This window comes from Vanacampus margaritifer, chromosome 2 (genome assembly GCF_051991255.1).
Source record: "Vanacampus margaritifer isolate UIUO_Vmar chromosome 2, RoL_Vmar_1.0, whole genome shotgun sequence".
NCBI classification, from domain to species: Eukaryota; Metazoa; Chordata; class Actinopteri; order Syngnathiformes; family Syngnathidae; genus Vanacampus; species Vanacampus margaritifer.
In genome coordinates this window covers 18,790,088-18,810,355 of record NC_135433.1, presented here as the reverse complement: position 1 = coordinate 18,810,355, position 20,268 = coordinate 18,790,088, and the positions used below count along the sequence as shown (strand labels likewise).

Below are 20,268 nucleotides of genomic sequence, written 5' to 3'. Positions count from 1 at the left end.
GACAATTCGTCGTCATCGAGCTGCGACCATTACGTCATCACTGGAGGAGTATCCTGCATATGGTGTTCAAATGGACGCGTACGGGGCGCGTTTTGAAATCTTTGCACTCTGGAGCCCGGTTTCAAAAGTGATCGGTTTCAAGCTCCGAAACCGCGCCATCGTGTGGACGAACGACCTAAATGGTAAGAAACTTGTGAGGATACATTGAAAGTGGCTTTCGTGTGGACGGGGCCTTAATGACATCACAGTTGCTCATGGCTCAGGTAACGACCAATCATGGCTCACCTGTTTTGTGAAGCTGAACTGTCATATGATCAATCATGACTGTTTTGAGTTAGCAGTCTGGTTACAGAACAGATTTGAACTTGGCAGCACTGTGTATAGTAAAAATCCATTTTAAAAAACATTGCTCAAACATTGCAATAGCAGGGAACGCTGTATATTCCACATGAGTTTTTTCTATGCTCAAAATGTCCTCTATGTGTGTGATGCTGAGTGGAAAAAAAGCTCTCTATCTTTAGTTTTGGTCTTGTCGCATTGTCCTGACCAGCAGGCAAACGTCCCCGAGGACTCACAGATGAAAACTGCTCCTCCACAAATGAAAGGCTCATCTCCCACAGAAAGCGAGCTGATTGAAAGTGGCGAATAATGAAATGAAAGCCGAGGCAACACAGTTCTCATCTGCTTCTTCTTTTTTTTCTTTTTTTTGGCTACCTTCTATTCTTCCAAACGTGTAAGCCGGGCGAACTCTTCTTTCTTCCTCCCGCCCTCTTAGCGTTGTTGTTTGCTGCGTGTGCAGGATGTTTCGCTCAGTGGGAATACATTAACGTTACATTAGCTGCACTAAATTAGCTCTCGAAACCAATCTGCATGCGATGGACAAGAGCAGGAAATCGGGCGTTTAAATGCAACAGCGCATCATCTCTGATCCTTCTGCTTGCTGTATTGTCTTTAATCGCTTCTCTTCCTTTTCTTCGTTTCTGTTTTTTGCATCTCGAAGCTGGTTGTTTGTGCTAACGGACCCTTCTCTGGGCTCATCACAGAGCGCTGTCCTCTCCGTGAACCCGCTCCACTAAACACAACACGCTGGCTGAAAACGACATTCAGTAGAGAAGGAGACTCTTCCCTTCGGGGTGGGGGGAGGCTTTTATAGGATAGTGAGGGATCATGTGTGATGTCTTTCTATTGTGTGCGCTGTGTACATGCTTTGCATTAGGGTGCATTTTGAATGATTTCTTTTTTTTTTAACAGCGTGAAAGCCTGTTTCCTTACCCGTGGTCTCCACCCCAGTTACCCCCGCGACCCTCCCTTTATTTGCCCTTTAGTGGCCAACTGTAACTACATAGTAGCTACAAAGGGTGATAGTTTCAAGTCATTTTCTTTTAATGTTTATAAAAACGTGGAACCTACCAAAAGAAAGATTAGTGTCTCTTCTGTCATCAAAAAAGTGTATTTCTATCTGTTTCCGTTTTACAGCAACTAGCATTAGAATATAGCTAAATTTCATCATTATTCACAAATCTATTTAGAAATGTGAGTAAAAGAGCTTTTTTTCAACGTGGCCCTGGTTGATCTCTTTTGCTCTGCTGTCACCTGCTGGCCGTTTATGTAACAACTACCATTTCTTCAACCTTTCTTTGCAATTGAGAGGTTGCAGCAAAGCCCTTCTGTATGCTCTAGCATTAAAAAAAACATTAAAACATTTTTAATACGTCTTTGGGACACTTAAAACATTTAAAATAGAACGTATTTATACGTTTTTGTAAGCAAATGATTTAATAACACTGCATTTCTGTTGGTGGTTTTTTTATGGGAAGCTGAAAGGGATTAATGTCATTTCCATTCATTTCAATAGGAAAATACAATTTAAGATATGAATGTTGTGAGTTACAACTTGTCATGGGATGAATTAAACACGTATCTCCAGACCTAGACCAACGGTAAACTGCATCTAAGTTGGACTGTTTGCTGACATTATCAAAATGAGTAAAATTGTCATAAAATTTGGCATTATCTGCAAAGAGGTTAGCACAAACAAATTGAGTTATCAAATCTTATTTGTTGACATAAGTAAAGAAAAGCATATAGGGCCAAGCACAGACCCTTGAGGCAAATGCTGTCACTTTTTGTTTGTGAACAAAGTACTTTTTCAATATCACTGGTGCTGAAATATATTAATATCTATTAAGATGATTAAATATGGGCAACTTTGCTCTATATGGTTCACTTTTTCTATCAAACATTGAAAATGAACTTTTTAAATCGCACACACATGCACACTTTCTCTCCTTTAATTACACACACCTAATGCATCTTATCTCTCCACTGTGCTGGTCTCCAGGCATCGCTTCCTTCCAGTGTTTGGCCGAGCAGGTCATGTGGAACCCGCGCGGTCCTGACCTGAGCAACTGCACCTCCCCGTGGGTCAACCAGGTAGCCCAGAAGGTGAGACCCCAGAGCCTGCTCCTCTTGGCCTCCTCGTGGCCTCCTGGCCCGACTCCATGCTTCCCCACGCGCCTCCTTGTGTATTTACATATCTCCAAGGCTGGCCTTATTAATATACACACTCATTTGAGCTGGCCCTTTATTACCACTCATTTGCTCTTTATACTTAATTAACTCACTCTCGTATACTTGAATTGAAGTTCTGTTACTTTTGAGGAGGCAGGTCACACAGTCGCTGTCAATCAAAAAGTGAAATGTATTCATTTAAGAATTTGTTCCGTAGGCCTCCTGTTATGTGGTTTCTCAGTAACAGGAAAAAGGTTATTGGGGTCAGCATGTTTAAAAGAGGACTCAAGTCCAAAAAGATTTTTACAGTAATATGTTCTATGTGCCACCACTAGTCTCAACCTGGCATTCTGATTAATATTGTGTCTGTGGAATATGAAAAAAATCCACCCGTTTCAAGTGTCAAGTGGAAAGGACATGATAGTGCCTAATGACTCAGGTAATGACTGTCAAAGCTAACCTGTGACGTTTGCAAGTGACGTTCCCAAGCTGAGCTCTTAGGCACTTGTAATGTCATTTTCAGTCGACAGCAAGTGGCAAAATGGCCACCCACTGAAATGAATAATAAATGGGTGAATTTTGCTTCTTCATTCATATTCCGCAAACACAATAGTAATCAAAATTGTTTAGGTTAGTGAGGGTGCATTACCATACTGTATTATTATAAAGAACATTTCTGACTTGACTTCCCCTTCTTAGTTGTACAAAATTGCCACAAACAGAAAACAAATCCCAGTTAAAAATGTTTATAGCTCATTATTAACTCAACCTGCAAATATCTAATGGAAACAATTTGAGGATAGACGATCATATTTTGTAATTGATCATACGCCATTTGACCACCTCTTGATTTCAGCCAGTCGTTCTTGTTGTTGATGCAGGTGATTGGCAATTAGTCGATTTGGAGCTACATTCATTATTGTGCAGTGAATTAATCGACTGCGGTAATTGTTGCAACCCAAACGGGCATCCCCAGCAATAAAAGGGGTTATCTTTAGTCTATTTAGGCATGACTAACTTTGTCTGCACACGTTCCTGGTGGAAAATGGAAAGTTTCACGCCATGAATAATCTCTTGCTTTTGGCAACGATCGATCGCGGCAGCGGAAAAGCAGTCGCTCAGGGTGTGATTTGTGAACTGAGCTTCCACTTGACAGTGTGTACTACAAGGTTTGTTTACAAGAGGAGCTGTGATGAAGATCCTTTTCCAAGGGTCTGGGGAAAATGATAGTTTAAGAGAGTTTTTTTTTATTTATGGAGACACAAAAGGCGCGTTGCTTCCTTTTTGCTTCTACTCGATTTTTGAAGCCGCACAGTTTGAAATCTGCTGAATCAAAGCATGTTGTTAGCTCCGGCTCCTCTTCAATAAAACACGTGTTTATGTGCTTTTCGCCACGAAGATCAAAAGCGGTGAGAATGCGGCAAACATCGCCGGCGAGCTGGCCAACCACACACGAGGGCGAATCCAGGCGGGTGACATCAGCTCGTCGGTGCGACTGATCGAGCAGCTCCTGGACATCCTGGACGCTCAGCTGCAGTCCCTCAGGCCCGGGAACAAGGAGTCGGCCACACGCAACTATAACAAGGTGCACCAGGATGCACGCACGCAGGAAGTTGTATTGATTGATGGTTGTGTTTTTAACTGTTGATTTTTTTCCTGTCCATCCAGTTTCAGAAGCGAGAGCGGACGTGTCGGGCCTACATCCAGGTATGTGTTCTCGTTTGTCTGCCAACTTTTCCCACTTGTGAAGGAATAATAATCCTCAGGGAGCTTCGTTTCTGTTTTCTAATTAGTGTTTCTGTCGCAATTGGCAGGTAGAATTAGTGATCAAGAGCAGTAGATTAAAGCTGTAATATAATTGAAAATGCAATTTTCAGAGAGAAGAGAGACAAAATTATTTTATGCAAAAAATATTTTACGAGAATAAAGTGACGGCATTATGAGGAGAAAAGAGAAAATCTGAGAAATATAATATCATGGAAAAAATGATCCGAATAAAATTGTAACATTTGAAAAACAATAAACATATAAGAATTTTTTTTAGACTTAAGCTGTAGTATTTATGATAAGAAATGAAGAATAAAGCTGTAATTTAATGAGAATAAAGTCATTGGGCCCTATTTTCGTGCAAGCTGAGCACAAAGTGCAATCTAAATGTGCAGGATGGATTTTTCTTTCTTTTGGTATTTTGCTTGACTAGGGCAGTTTTGCGCCATTGTGGGATGAAATGCAGCCGACCCCTAGTAAATCAAAAAGGCACCCCTCAATTCCCTTTAAATCAGGGCGGTGAAAGAGTTATCATGAAGATGCACACGTTTTTACACATATAGCACAGGCGCCTGTCTACGAAAATAGGTCCCATTTTATTACTAGAATATTATATGGAATTAAAGGTGTAATAGAGGGGAAACACTTACTTTTATTAAAATGTAGTTGTAATATATATATATATATATATATATATATATATATATATATATATATACACACACACACACACACACACACACACAAATTAGGGGTGCCAAAATTATTGCGTTAATATTGAGTTAACTTAGTTACGGCACTATTTTGTTTTTTTAACGCTCGATTAACTACCGCCTCTTATTTGGAAAGCCTCTACTAGGGGGAATTCCAGTCTCGACGCAGCAGAAACGTCCTCTTCAAAATTACTCAATAGAAATGCACTGAACTGCACTGGAGCTACAATACATGTTTAAGGGGCAGAATGTTCGCGTAGAGGAGCCATTTGGACTGTTCCCTGCTTTGACAGAATGCACTCGGTAGCGCCGGTGTTAGCAATTGGCACAGAGCTAGGCTGCCACAGCTCTCCAAGAGGTGTCCACTCTCAGCCCCATGAAAGCCGAATGGATGCCGGCCGTCTTGTCAGTTGGAGTGACCCGAAGCTACTTGATATTTTGATGTGAGGCGTATTTTATTCAGCAACTCCAGAAAATAGCTGCAAGTGTAACATCGATGTCGTCTTCTGGTTCGTTCCAATAAAGCATGTGAGTCAATGCGCATCTGAAAATAAATTAACAAAATAAAAGCAATCAACGTGGTTCAAAGGAGTCAGTATAACACAATTTAGCTGTAATAAATTAAATAATAATGCATATATTTGTCGTGGCTGGCGTTAAGTTGTATTTTACCATTTAAAAAATGTGTGGAAGTTCGCAAGTTAATTCATGTTAAAAATTAGATAGCTCTTAATATGAAACCGATCTTGTCTGGTCCGTGTGCAGTAAAGTTGCGTCATTTTACAATGTGCATCCGTATTGAACTTAACAAAATAAAAGCATTCAACGTTGTGCAAAGGAGTCATTGTCACACAATTTAGCAGTAATAAATTAAATAATGCATATATTTGACTGGGGTCAAGTTTTTTTTATTTTATTTTTTTTTACAATTTTAAAAATGTGCAGAATTTAGTTACTTCATTTAAAAAATTAGCCTGCTCTTAATATGAAGAGAAATTGCACTGAGCTGTAACCATTGTCTTTCTCTTAGAAAAATAATAAATAATATTTTAAAATAAACATTTCTAAACTCCCACCTCAAGGTGAATGAGTAAACTGATTTCCAAATTAAACAAGAAAGTCAAGGTAAAACTGTACATATATAGTAAAGTCACATGATGTGACTTTATGTCATAATCTCCCCAACCTTGAGCCTGAGATGCCTTCAGGAAACATGCCACGTGGCGTTCGTATGTGAAGCGTTTTGTCTTACCAGGCTTCACCAATATCTGCGCTTCTCAGAAACCTGTAAGGTAATATCACAAAAAGACACAGTGTGCATGTGCGCCTGTGTTTGTCCTTGTAATGATGAAACGTGGCTTTCTTTTCTCCGTGACCTTTCTGAAGCACACTGGTTGGTACATGACCCCGCATATTGTAAGATGTTGTTGCATGAAGAATAGCCTGCAGATGCTATTTTTGACACTATTTGGCAATGATGGAGCAAATTTGAATGCGATGTAGCTTTTATGAGCCGAAAAACTCTGCCTGCCTGCCATGGCACGACCGAGCCAATCGCTCATTCTGAGAGGCCTCTGGAAGAGAATTACATGATTTATCAAACAGGCTACTCAAATAAAATTGCCATTAAATGAACTTTATTTGGGGAATAGAAGCTGCAATATAGTCAGGGCAGGGTTAAACAAGATAAAGGAAAATCCCAAGATGTCCTGAATAAGCTTTTTTATGATGGAATGGCTTGAACCAGTCACGAAATGTGTAAGAAGGGAGTAATAGGAAATATCATTTAGGTAATTTGGCAGATGGGAATACATTCCAAGAAGTCCTAAATGAGCAGAACATTTCGATGTTATGAATCAGTCAAGAAATGTGGAAGTAGGCAATATACAATATATGTAAATTCGATTTTTCGAAATAAATTTTGAATGGGAATTGTACTCCAGATGACTTGAACAAGTTGAACATTTGTAAGTTGGAATGGTATAAATCAGTCAAGAAATGTGGAAGTAGATGATAAATGTGCAAAAAAAAGAACTCTTAATTTTGGAATTTGTTTAAAAAAGAAAAGAAATTTGGGAATGCATCTGAAAGCATTGGAATGGTTCAAATATTGTGGAAGTAGTTGAATGTCTGAAAAGTGCTTGCATTCTTCACACAATAATATGAAAATGAACCGTGGGCGGCAGGCGGTGGTGCAGACGGTGGACAACCTTCTCCGTTCCGAGGCGCTGGACTCCTGGCAGGACATGAACAGCACGGAGCAGGCGCACACGGCCACCATGTTGCTGGACATCCTGGAGAAAGGAGCCTTCCTCCTGGCCAACAACATGTATGGGAGTCGCTCCTCCGACCGAGCGGCCAACATTGGTGAGTTAGAACAACACTCGCAGACAAAGCCACAGAAAGGCTTCATTGTTTTTTTTAAGACACCAATTATGTGGTACACTCAAAAAAAAAAGAAAAGGAATTGTTGACCACCTTAATTGAATTGCTTCAAGTGGTAACACACAATTGAATTAAGTTAATCCAAAATTTATATATTATGTTTAATGAACTCAATTAATTAAACTTAATGACCTCATAATTAATCAAACTTAACATATTAACTTGGATGAACTTAATTCAATTGTGTGTTACCACTTGAAGCATTTCAGTTAAGTTGGTCAACAATATTCTTTTTAGTCTTAAATTGGTTCAACAATTATCTTTTTAGAGTGTATAGAATAATTATGGAGGTAAAATTATGCATTATCAGATATAGGCTTTTTATTGGGCATGTTAAGCTGCAGGTTTCAGTGTTTTCAGTTCTTTCTTACTTGAAGTCATACTAAATATAGACGATGTACCTGTAAGTCTAAATGTGATGAAGAGTATTAACAAAAAAATACAATTATAAGTGTTTTAAAATCATGAGAATATAGTCGTAATTTGCCAAAGCACTTTCTTTGATGAGTAAAAAGTTGTAAACATAGTCATGTTACTAAGTCATGATCCGTTGAAAAAAAACTGTTCATTTAAATGAACATGTAAATTATGAGGGGGGAAAAAACATTTAATTTGTATGACCTTTCTTTTTAGTGTGGATCTATTGTTATTATTTTAAAGAATAAAAACTACGCTTTGGTTCCTCAGCAATCACATTGTACTGTATGGAAACAATATATTTGTAATGTTTCAGTTAATTGGCTGCCACTGGAGAGCGGACTAATTTGTTTCTGAATGTATGTATGTTGTTATTGTCTCTCCCCTCCCCCAAGATCTGGAGGTGCACGTCCTGAACACAGATATGGACCTGCAGGACTTGTCCTTCCCTCTCAACCACACCGACAGCACCATCCATCTGTCGGCCTCCACCATCAAGCAGTATAGCCGCAACGGTCAGCAACACAAAAACTCAGTCTACCAGGGGCGGGCGAATATTAGAGCTCAATGGCCACAGGCCCACATTTGATTTTTATTATGAGCACATGGCACAGGTCAGTGTAAAATATTTTATTTTAGTTATGACAGTAATCCCCACCTACTCCTGGGGGACAGGGACTATATAAGCCCTTGTGGTAAATATTCAAGTAATTGACAGTCAAAAAAAATTGTTTTCAAAATTATTAATAAGGATAATCTTACCTATTTGTATAAATTGTGATTAATACTATTTTAAAAATGTTTTCTTGATTAGGGATAGGTTGGCATTTTGGATCGAGCACATAATGCTATTATTAGTAGTAGGAGGAGGAGTATTTTAAACAATCGTAATGATGATAGTGATGTTAATATTATTATTGTGATTCTTTTATTTGTTTAACATCGATTTTTCTAGCACAATAGTAATTGATAATATATTTAGGAGCAGCCATAGAGTTTTATAGAAAAAAAAAAAGTTTAGGTTTAATGTACTGTATTTTTTTGTAGGCTATGTGTTTTATAAAACTTTTTCGATCTTGGCCTTAACTGTGAAGGGTTATTTAATCAGTTTTAAGGAAAGAGGATCTAAATTAATGCAGCAAATATTACAGAGCCCTCAGTAACAAAAATGCTTGCTCCCACGGGCCATACTTTACACACCCAATGGTCTTTCTTAACACTTTACTAACTCTTTTCACAGTCCATTTGCATTTTTATGCAAGCCTAAAGCAGCAAATGAGTTAGTGCTTCATAATAACAGGCTAATCAGATTAACAAAAAGCGCTGAGTCCATTTCTTTTTTTTTTCCTCTTGGCGACTGTTTGGAGTCTTAATAGAATGGCCGGGCAGGCATGTCGATCACAATCAGGCCCGCCGGTTGCAGCCGGCAATCTCAACAATCTTCCGCTCTCATCCCAATCCCTCCTCTGTTGTCTGTCTGCGCTCGGCAACCAGATTAGAATGATTGAAACAAACGCACATGAAATATTCATACGGAATAATAAGAGATCTGTGAATGCTTGAGGGATGAATGTTCCATTGCCCTCCGCATTAAATCGCGCTCGCCTCCACCCTTTCAAATGAAACGCTCCTTCCCATCATTCTAACCTTCACTAACTCCCTCTCTTTGTCTTCCGCTCACTCTCGCCCTGTCACTCCCCGCCCTCCATATCTGTCACTCTTACCTCCATTAGCATATTACGCCCCCGTTTTGCTTCAATTTGCGCTCTTGTTTTTCACTTTCCGCTTCTCTCGCTGTCCCTCGCAGGGCAAGTGAAGGTGGTGTTCATCCTGTACAAGAACCTGGGCTCCTTCCTGTCCACCGAGAACGCCACGGTCAAGATGGACGCGCCGTCGGCCCACGGCAGGAGGCGCCTGGCAGTCAACTCCCACGTCATCTCGGCCTCCATAAACAAGGAGTCCAGCCGTGTATTTCTAACCGAGCCGGTGGTGTTCACACTCAAACATCTGCAGGTGGGTGCCTCACAGACCTCAAAGGTGCAAGGCAAGTTTTCAGTAAGGGTGAGGTAACAGCGAATTTCCCAACAAGCAGCAGATAGTAAGAGCTCTTTAAAAAAGTTTCAAGCTTCTCTGATTGACGCTTTTAATTAAGTTTAATGAGAAAATAAACACAGAACAAAAGACAATTGCATGCTGTGTAATTAACAAAATACCACATAACTTTGTCTAATGAAAGTCTGCTAGCTTAATGCTACTATGCAAAACACCATAGACAGATGGGGTAACTAGCATTAATGCTAAATTAATTATGATCCTTAAAGCATTGGATATTAGCCAAACTTTATATGTTTATAGTTTCTAAGGTCATTGCTTAAGAAGTACAGTCCACGTTTACATATTATGTTTGCATTTAACATGAAAAGTTGAAGTGAAAAAGCCACGTATTTGTTTGTATTATTGTTGTGTTGAGTAATGACTTGTTTGGTAGAATTTTGTGAAGTTGTTTAAAAGACTGCAAGTCAGATTGATTAGTAAGTGAACAATGGTAATTTAAGTAAATGCATAAAGGGATACATAGATACTGCTTTTTATAATTTTTTCATGAGTTATTTGCCTTTATCTTAGCGTAAACCAAATCTATAAAACAAAAACATTTATTTAGTAAATCTGATATTGTTTACTATACATAATAATGTATTGCTCGTGTTTGTTAAAAAATACCTGGGATTATTTATCATATATTGTTATGGGATTTTTTTTTAAATTGTACTCTACCTTTAAAAAAAATATTGGGTGGGGGTGGTGGGGGGGTTCACAATTACTCTACATTAATTTTCAAAATTGTTGCTAACTTTTGGGTTTTCTTCTCCCAGTTGGACAACTACTACAGCCCAAACTGCTCCTTTTGGAATTACTCGGAGCGGTCCATGACAGGCCAGTGGTCCACGCAGGGCTGCCGGCTGCTGGACACCAATGGCACGCACACCACCTGCTCCTGCAGCCACCTCACCAACTTTGCCGTGCTCATGATGCACCACGATACAGACGTGAGTATACAGGGAGGGCTACTACGGCATGTTGTAAAATTTGATTTATTAATTTTTTTATGTTACTGTACTTTGTTATGCTGTAAAGGTGCTAATGAGGTAGCCCACAGTTTACAATGGGTGGGGCCACGCCCTGTCGCTTATAGCAAAAAAAATGAATAAATATGAGTCATTGGTTAACCCCCTGAAAATGTGTAGAATTGGCTATATTAAATAGTTTAAACTTTGATTATACCTAAAAATATGACCTTTCAAAGTCATTCTACAACATTAAAAATAAATGGTGAAGACTCTCTATAACTTCCGCTAATAAGAGCCCAGGCTTAATTTAGCTAACCCCAAATAAAAGGGGTTTGCCTATGATTGGCTAACAACCAGTCCAGGGTGTACGCACGGATATGTATCTATATGTTCCTCATGAGGAATGCTTTAAAAAAATGTATCGAAAGGTAGCCAAATTGAACAAAGAAAAGAACGTTTCTGTACCCTTTGGGAGAGCATGGAGTGAGGTTCCCCCGGCTTAAAAAGTCAGTGCAACAATTCCTTTCAATTTAAATCGCTGTGGTGTGGGTGTTATGCACAGATGGAATGACACATCACTCATGTAGACATGCTCAAATTGAAAGGATTTAGCTTTGAAACTCAGATATCTGCTGCCTCCTTTTGTGGTTTTCCTTATTGTTTTCAATGGAAATTTTTGCACTGTTTCTTTTTGTTCCTTGTTTGCTGCTCTTAATAATAATGAGTCTAATCATCTTAACAATGAAGGGATAATTGATTGTTAATTTTCCCGATCAGTGATGAAGGAAACGTGTGGCAGTGCCAGCATCTAATGGCCACGCGGTCCAGCAGTGGAAGTAATTAATGCAGACACATTAATGCACACTCCGCAAGCTGACAGGCTCTTTGTTTTGAAATATTTCCCTCTGTCCGTCTTTCAAGCCGACACTAGCAGAGGCTTACAAATTCCTGTCTTCCCATTTCCAGCTGACATTCACATGATTTTTTTTTTTTAGCCAGGACGTCTTGTCTCTTGTCTTCACACGTTAGCTCTTTGCATATATTTACAAATATTAAATGGAGCCATGTTGCCTTTTCTCTCCCTCCCCCTTTTGTTCTGTCACTCGGCTTGCTCATCGCTCATCCCGCTGTTTTCCTCACACTTTGTCTCATGTTGTCGCCACCTCAATTTGTCTCATTTGTCCTCACGTTCCCCCTCCTTTCTTTTCTCTCCCCCTCCCGGGGCCTCAGTTCCAGGGCAGAATGCACGAGCTGATCCTGTTCGTCATCACCTGGGTGGGGATCGTCATCTCGCTGGTGTGCTTGGCCATCTGCATCTCCACCTTCTGCTTCCTGCGCGGCCTGCAGACTGACCGCAACACCATCCACAAGAACCTGTGCATCAATCTCTTCATCGCCGAGCTGCTCTTTCTCATTGGCATCGACAAGACCGACTACCAGGTGAGTTTTGTAGCGAAATGTCAAGGAAATTCTGTCAGTTTTTGGGGCTGCTTGAATCAGGAGGAAATTGTATGCTAGCACGGGACACTTCATTAGGTACATCGACACGTGAAATGTAAAGGAACAGTCTGCTTTTACAAAGACTCACTATTAACCCATTAAGGCCTAAAGCGCCCGGCAAAACATGCCCCTAAAGCCTACGGGTGACTTTAGAATCACCCCTGAAAACCTGAAGTTTCCCTGGAAATTCAACAATATTGTCAATGTCTACTAAATAAATGATATCTCAGCTCCTAAAACAGGACAACATTCCATTGCTTACACCTGTGGCGTTCACACAAACCTAAGTTTATTAATATAAACCTTCAATATATTTTAACAAACAACTGTGTCGCATCTGCGGGTATTTTTACCTTAGGTAGTTATTTGTCGTCCATTCTGTTACAAAGCCATATACATTTTCAACATCCTCATTGTCTAAAAACATCCGTATTTCTTAACAATATGCCACTGTTGACTGTTGTCAGCCATGAATTCTTGAATAAAAGTCCAAGACATGCCACGAGGCCCACATCACCCTCTCGTGCATATTCTGATGCATTTTGTCGGCTAAGGGACCAAGAATTGGTCAAAACAAAACAAAATGATATATCCATCCGCTTTCCCGACTTTAAAGGTAGAAGAGCGCTAGAGCGCTGCTGGCTCTAGTGGTAGAAACGCGGTAATGCGCTCCTGGCTTTAATGGGTTAAAGGGAGTGTCAACCCCAAAATTTCCTTTACGATAATATGGTCTATGTAGCTCCACTAGTCTAAATATGGTATTCTGATTAATATTGTGTTTGTGGAATATGAATAAAGCACCAGAATCCACCCATTTTTATCCATCTAATGGGGCGGCCATTTTGCCACTTGCTGTCCACTGAAAATGGCTTCACAGTTGCTCAGGGCTCAGATAATGACCAATCACAGCTCTACTTGTCAATGTCACATGATCAGATTCAGAAAACAGGTGAGTCTCACTCATGATTGGTCGTTTCCGGAGCCCGGAGCAACTGTGATGCCATTTTCAGTCAAGATGTCAAGAGTTTGAATTTGACGGGTTAATTATGAACACAGCCACATCCCAGTTCCAAGAGAGTGTGCACACTTGTGCAACCACATTACTTCAGTTATTTACTATTACTTTTCTATTCAAAAATATTTCTAAATTTAGTTGTAATGATTTATCTATCTTTTTTTATATCACAAAAAATGGCATTTGAACAGGGGTGTGTAGACTTTTCATATCCTCTTAAAATCAGCCAGGATTCCCCTTTTTTTTCCTCCTCCCAAACAAATTGACTGCACTAGCTGATAGTTTTGCCTCTCTTCTGTCCTCTCCACTTAAATTTCCTCCCTGCTCTGCCTTCTCCAATCTCTTTCTTCCCTCCCGGCTTCAGATCGCCTGTCCCATTTTTGCCGGACTCCTGCATTTCTTCTTCCTGGCCGCCTTCTCGTGGATGTGTCTGGAGGGCGTGCAGCTCTATCTCATGCTGGTGGAGGTGTTTGAGAGCGAGTACTCCCGCAAAAAGTACTACTACCTGTGCGGCTACTGCTTCCCCGCGCTGGTGGTGGGCATCTCGGCGGCCATAGACTACAGGAGCTACGGGACCAAGAAAGCGTACGTGCTGAGACGGGCCCTCTTTTTTTTTGGGCACCTGCTGATTGAGAAGTAGCTCCGGCAGGGAGCATAATATCCCGCGCCTCCCCACAGACCGGCCTCCGTGAATACACTTAGCCAAACGCCTGATGATTAGCCTTCATATAATAATCCGGCGAGACAGACAAATAGCATGTGACTGTGTGAGCTCACTTTGGTCTAATTCCCTTCTCCTCTGTGTGCCACTCCAGATGCTGGCTGCGGGTGGATAACTACTTCATCTGGAGCTTCATTGGACCCGTTTCATTTGTTATTATGGTATTAGCTTTACTGTCTGCCAGCGTGATGGCTCATTCTTTCTCTCTCGTGTGCGCTTTCGATATTGCACAGTCAAACCTGAAGAGTATCTCATGGCACTTTGGTTGAGGTTATGGAGAGTGCAAAGGCGGGCGTTTTGCCCCACGCTCTGCTGCACTTTTATTTGATCGGTCTCTTTCTCTCTCTCTTTCTTGTCTTAGCTCAACCTTGTTCTGCTGATGATCACTTTACACAAGATGATTCGAAATTCATCGGCGCTCAAGCCTGACTCCAGCCGTCTGGATAGCATCAAGTGAGATGAACTTTTCAGATCAAGTTTTTAGCTATTTGTTTTACAGTAGCACCTCTAAGGACGAACACTACGCTAAAGTGATTCAGAATTCAAAATAGTTGTCCCCCATAAGAAGTATGGAAACCCAAATAGTGACTGCCACCGAACCCTAAATTGCATCCAAGTTGCCTTTGTAAATGAGAAACGTTCTTGATCGCCTTACCTGGTTCAACAAAAGAAATTATCATCATGTAGTGGCAGCAAACTCCACTCAACTTAAACTTCACAACACACAGCAGTTTGACAGTAAACAATTCTTTAGAAAGAGGGTTCAAGCTGTGCATTACCACTCACCGTTGAAGTTTACTGTCAAAGAAAACATACAATAGACAGGTGTCAGGTACACTTGTGTATTTTAAATGACCACAGAACTTTGCCTTCCACTAGCTTAATGCTAACACACAATGTAAAACGCTATACATGTATTAACAAATGGCATCACTTTCATTGACAGACAATATAATATAACTCACAAACATGTATTCTGTATTCTTTGTGATAAATGACTCATATTACTGCAGCGTACAGAGCAGTTGTGACCGTTTCTATGTTTATTTGTATATCTCATTATACTCCCATTACTCACCAAGGCACGCACACAAACCATAAGGAGCAAGGAGTGAGAAAATTAACCGCAAATGATCCCCATGTAACCTCTGTAAAAGTTGAAAACAATCAACATTCTTCTTTAAAAACCCATTAAAGGGACAACAAATGTTTGTTATTGTTAACAAGCCTTTAAAAATTGAAGGGATTTAAAAAATAAAAAATAAACTCAAAGAATATAAAAAATAAGGCTCCAAAATCCTGACAAAATAGTGACCACCTTGCACCTGCAGGACTGTTGAGCATGCCTTAACTTTTCATTGTGACGTGATGACGTGCTGTCTTCCAGGGCGTGGGTGTTGGGCGCCATCACCCTGTTGTTCCTTTTGGGGCTGACGTGGGCGTTCGGCCTGATGTTCATCAACGAGAATTCACTGATTATGGCGTACCTCTTCACCACCTTCAACGCCTTCCAGGGCATGTTCATTTTCATCTTCCACTGCGCTCTTCAGAAAAAGGTACTTGATAAGGTTACGATTTTGCCACATTCCTGCAGCCACGGCGGTTTCTCCCAAACTCACTCACTCAATTTTCTACAAAAATGACAAGAACAAAAATCCTCTTATCAAGAAACACACCTTAAAATTGACACCTGTGTTAATTTGTGCTATTTTCTGCTGATTTACAAACATTCTGTTGAACCGCGTCACTCTTATATTACAGGTCCACAAGGAGTACAGTAAGTGCCTGCGTCATTCCTACTGCTGCAACCGTGCGTCCACCAGCAGCTCCCACGGTGCCATGAAGAACTCTGGCCTGCGCGCCAACAACCGTTACTACAGCGGCAGCCAAGCTCGCCACGCGGCAGCCCACAGACAGGTGCAGGCAAGACGGACGCACTGTACACATGCTTTTTCATGACGCGCGCTCTCACTCTTATTCCCCCCCACCCCCCCCTTTTTCACATCCGCCGGGCGTCATCGTTCCCCGCTGAGCTCAGAAATAGTGTGCAAATGAAAAGTGGCTCTTACCGGTGTTATTGTGTTTCACCTGAAATGGAATGGATTGGACACGCTTTATTTTTGTAAGCAAATTTGAGTCATAACAGGATAAATAGCACTGTAAATCAGGAAATATATACACAGGCTTTTTTGTGTTGAGTAAAATGAACCCACTTAACTTAAAAGCTTGAATTGTCAAATACTGTACATACAGCGACCACTACATTAGGTACACTGGCATAATCTCGGTGAGATCCCATACAAGCTGTATAAAAAAAAATTGGCCTCCTTATGGTAAGACTCTTTTTTCTTTTTTTACATGTATAATAGTACACTAATACAATTATACAAAGTGCTAAAATATGCTTTGATTAGGGCCCGAGCATGCAGCTGCTGCGAGGTCTCTATTGTGTCTGTAGAAATTATTAATATTCTCCGGGGGAAAAAAAACATTTTGGCTACCTAAACATGCATGAAAACTCACCAAACTTCACACACTCGTCAGGCCTGGTGAAAAATGTAATAATTTAAAGTCATAAACGATGAAAATAATAATTATTATTCTCCGGGGGGGAAAAATCATTTTGGCTACCTAAACGTGCATGAAAACTCACCAAACTTCACACACTCGTCAGGCCTGGTGAAAAAATTAATAATTTAAAGTCATAAATGATGAAAATAAAATGAGTCTGTAGCGCCTTGTAATGGAGTCCTATCCTGGCAGGTTTGACCTAGGACTATGAAAATTGGGAGGCACGTGAAGCACCCTGAGACGTACAAAAAAAGTCAATAGAAGCCATATCCTAACATGTCCAGAAAGTGAGATATTAGTTTTTGAATGTACAATTTTGTACATTTTTCCTAGACAATTGGCTGTATATATATGGCAGCACGGTGGCTGACTGGTTAGCACGTCCGCCTCCCAGTGCAGAGGACGTGAGATCGAGTCCGGGCTTCGGCCTTTCTGGGTGGAGTTTGCATGTTCTCCCCGTGCTTGCGTGGGTTTTCACCGGGTACTCCGGTTTCCTCCCACATTCCAAAGACATGCATGGCAGGTTAATTGAACACTCCAAATTGTCCATAGGTGTGATTGTGAGTATGGTTGTTCGTCTCTGTGTGCCCTGCGATTGGCTGGCAACCAGTTCAGGGTGTACCCCGCCTACTGCCCGAAGCCAGCTGGGATAGGCTCCAGCACCCCCGCGACCCTAGTGAGGAAAAGCGGTCAAGAAAATGGATGGATGGATGGATGGATTGGCTGTATATGTTATCCAATACAAATTTTTTTTTATTCGAAAGTGAGCTATTAGTTTTTGAATGTACAATGTTGTACATTTTTCCTAGACAATTGGCTGTATATGTTATCCAATCCAATTTTTTTTTTATTCAAGAAATTGTTTGTTGTACATCACAGGACTTTTTGCCGGGGAATGTGAGGACTAAATGACCGCATTAAACTCAACTGAACCACTTAATAAAAAGCAGAAGTTTGGAAGGTAGTGAGCATTTCTTCAAAAAGAGGATTAAAGCTATTTATTGCCACTCCTACTTAAAGTTCACTGCCAAACTAAACAAAAAACAACGGTGGATATTTGATTACAAACAGTGGAGCAACACATGTAGCCATGAATTGCATTGTTTTTTACTAAGAGGTGTCACAGTAATCAAGACTAACACAAAAGATTGTTGCATTGTATTGTTTCTCATTTGATAGTTCAATGAGCAATTTAATATGCTTTAAAACTGGTTAAAAGGTATTTGTGTGTGACCAGGACATTTTCCTTGATAAACAGAATTGGTCTCCACTTTTTGTACTAAACAATCAGGCAATACGCAGCATGGGAAACATGCACAATTGTACCAGACAATAAAGAGTGTTTTTCATAATGGGACTGTATCAGCTACTGCAATCATATCTGGCACGTCTTACAGTTATTTGGTCCTCTCGTAATGACATGACATTGCCTTGTAGTCATCTCTTATACTTGTAGCAAACCCTGCAGTTGTGATTACAGCATCCCCACAGAGCTATAAAAGCCCCCAACCATCACCACCATGCGCTTCAGTTTTTTTTCTCACTTTGCGCCGTTCCTTCCCTCAGAGTCGAATCCGCCGCATGTGGAACGACACGGTTCGGAAGCAGACAGAGTCTTCCTTCATGGCGGGGGATATCAACAGCACGCCCACGCTCAACCGTGGTGAGTTTTCCTGCTATTGCACCCAACCACACTTCAGTTCAGTATGCTAATGGCAATTTAGTATCATGTCACAAAAGCTGTTGAGCTGAAACCATGACATATTCCCCATGACGTCACATGTATTTCTGGGGGCTACCACTATTAAATAAGCCCTTTTCTGTTATCTGACCAGGGCAGAGCGATTGAGAAAACAAGCTAAATGGCTTGCATGATGATTTTAGTCTTGTTCTCTATATTGCCCAAGTTTGAATGTGTGAAGTGTCAGTTGCCAGGAAGACGTTACATGAGGGTAAATGAGTGCTTCTCACTTGCTTTTTGTTGCCCCCCACACACACACACAAAAAAAGGAAGACAAAACTATTTTGTAACAACTATAATATAATTCATTTGTCTATAAAAGGAGCTAGTACTCTTTGCACACTTTCTAAAAGTAAGAGTGCCGCTGCCACCTACTGTCTTGGATGTGCAATTACACTTTGCTGTACTTTTCTCTGCTATTTGAGAAGGACTGGGTTAAATGCTTCCAATGGAGACCCAACACCGGCTGCATTTATATTACAACAGGTAAATTGATTCAAAAATAGACACGTGGAAATTCAGTTGTATTTAACATGATCATTGAGAGAATGGGTAATTAATTGAATTAATTCTATTGCTCAGATTAATGACACAATACTCGTTTGAAAGCAAAACGGATAGCGTGCTAGAGTTAGCTACTGGGCTAGCCATTATGTTTGGCTAAATTACTCAAAGACAACCCAATCAAACATCTTTTATTTATAAATACGTGTGAGAAAACGACTTCCACAAACCCAATGATGGTTTGGTTTCCAGCAGGGCCTGGTGGTTCGGCCTCTTTTGGGGCCGATGCAATGCTTTTTAATTATTATTTTCCTACATTTTACCCCTAGAGACTGGCCCACAATTTAAAAGGACCAGTCCGTTAATCCAGTTTGAATATACATAGCAAACTGAAACATCAACAAACATCAGTGGCAGAACTATATCTTAGGCAGGAGTTGGGCTGGGCCAGTGGGCCTAAGTCAAAATGCCAAGGCTGTTTTTTTTTGTTTTGTTTTTTTTGCCAATCCAGCCCTGGTTTCCACTCTGTGGTTAATCTACCCCCAAGCAGCCTTCCAATCTTTTTTTAATAACTCAAAGAAAAAAGAAATAAAAATTTGGCGGTGAAGCCCCAAACACAAGTTTTTGTCATTGTTTACACTTGAAGACAGCAGTTGTCAGTCACTTTTTTCCAACCTAGAAGCATACATGTCAACCCTAATTTGGTCCCACCTGTATTACAAACCCATAAAATCCTTATTTTCCCATAAAAATCCTTATGTCAGTTTTATCAATACTAAAGCTGTTTCATGCAATAACATTAATCTTACCTTACTTTCTTTCTTATATGAAGACATTGACAGTATCTTGTTCCAAATGACATTTTATTGCACAAAGAAAAAACAGATTTCTAAATATCACAGGGACGGTTGACTTTTTTGTTGCTTCACATTTCTCTCGTGCAACTTTGATTTCAAATGTTCTTTGACATCGTAAATGCCAGATGCCGCAACCTTAATGTCCCGTCAACAAAGCGAACATGATGCATACTCTTCTCCAAGTTTTGACGGACCAATTACCTTAAATAAATCCGTCCATTCCGAACGAAAACGTCCGGTGTATCTTGTTTTTTTGGCCGGCCTGTCCCCCATTTTCTCAACCACTGCGAACGACTCGCAATTTTCGCGCTAACACAAATTTCTTAACTGCGCATGTCAGGAAACTGTTAGAAGTCTCGCGCGATAGACGAGATTTTGTGACCGGTTGTTGTTTAAATCGAGCTTATGCACACGTGTAGCACGTAGCCGACAGTAAAT

At 40.4% G+C, this 20,268-nt stretch overlaps 1 protein-coding gene across 10 annotated transcripts in view; it reads left to right on the top strand.

Moving 5' to 3' along the window:
• The window catches only part of adgrl1a (adhesion G protein-coupled receptor L1a), a 229,203-nt gene that overhangs the window by 200,445 nt on the left and 8,490 nt on the right, over positions 1-20,268 (top strand). For 7 of the 10 annotated variants that reach the window (XM_077555695.1, XM_077555697.1, XM_077555698.1 and 4 more), the window contains 14 exons: positions 2,342-2,445; positions 3,911-4,096; positions 4,180-4,218; positions 7,178-7,358; positions 8,249-8,368; positions 9,661-9,866; positions 10,727-10,900; positions 12,152-12,361; positions 13,801-14,021; positions 14,252-14,318; positions 14,519-14,610; positions 15,545-15,713; positions 15,919-16,080; positions 18,295-18,391. In XM_077555695.1, coding sequence (XP_077411821.1) covers positions 2,342-2,445; positions 3,911-4,096; positions 4,180-4,218; positions 7,178-7,358; positions 8,249-8,368; positions 9,661-9,866; positions 10,727-10,900; positions 12,152-12,361; positions 13,801-14,021; positions 14,252-14,318; positions 14,519-14,610; positions 15,545-15,713; positions 15,919-16,080; positions 18,295-18,391 — 2,028 coding nt within the window. The remainder of the gene's footprint in view (positions 1-2,341; positions 2,446-3,910; positions 4,097-4,179; positions 4,219-7,177; positions 7,359-8,248; positions 8,369-9,660; positions 9,867-10,726; positions 10,901-12,151; positions 12,362-13,800; positions 14,022-14,251; positions 14,319-14,518; positions 14,611-15,544; positions 15,714-15,918; positions 16,081-18,294; positions 18,392-20,268) is intronic. The other 3 variants (XM_077555701.1, XM_077555704.1, XM_077555700.1) reach the window with 1 other exon arrangement.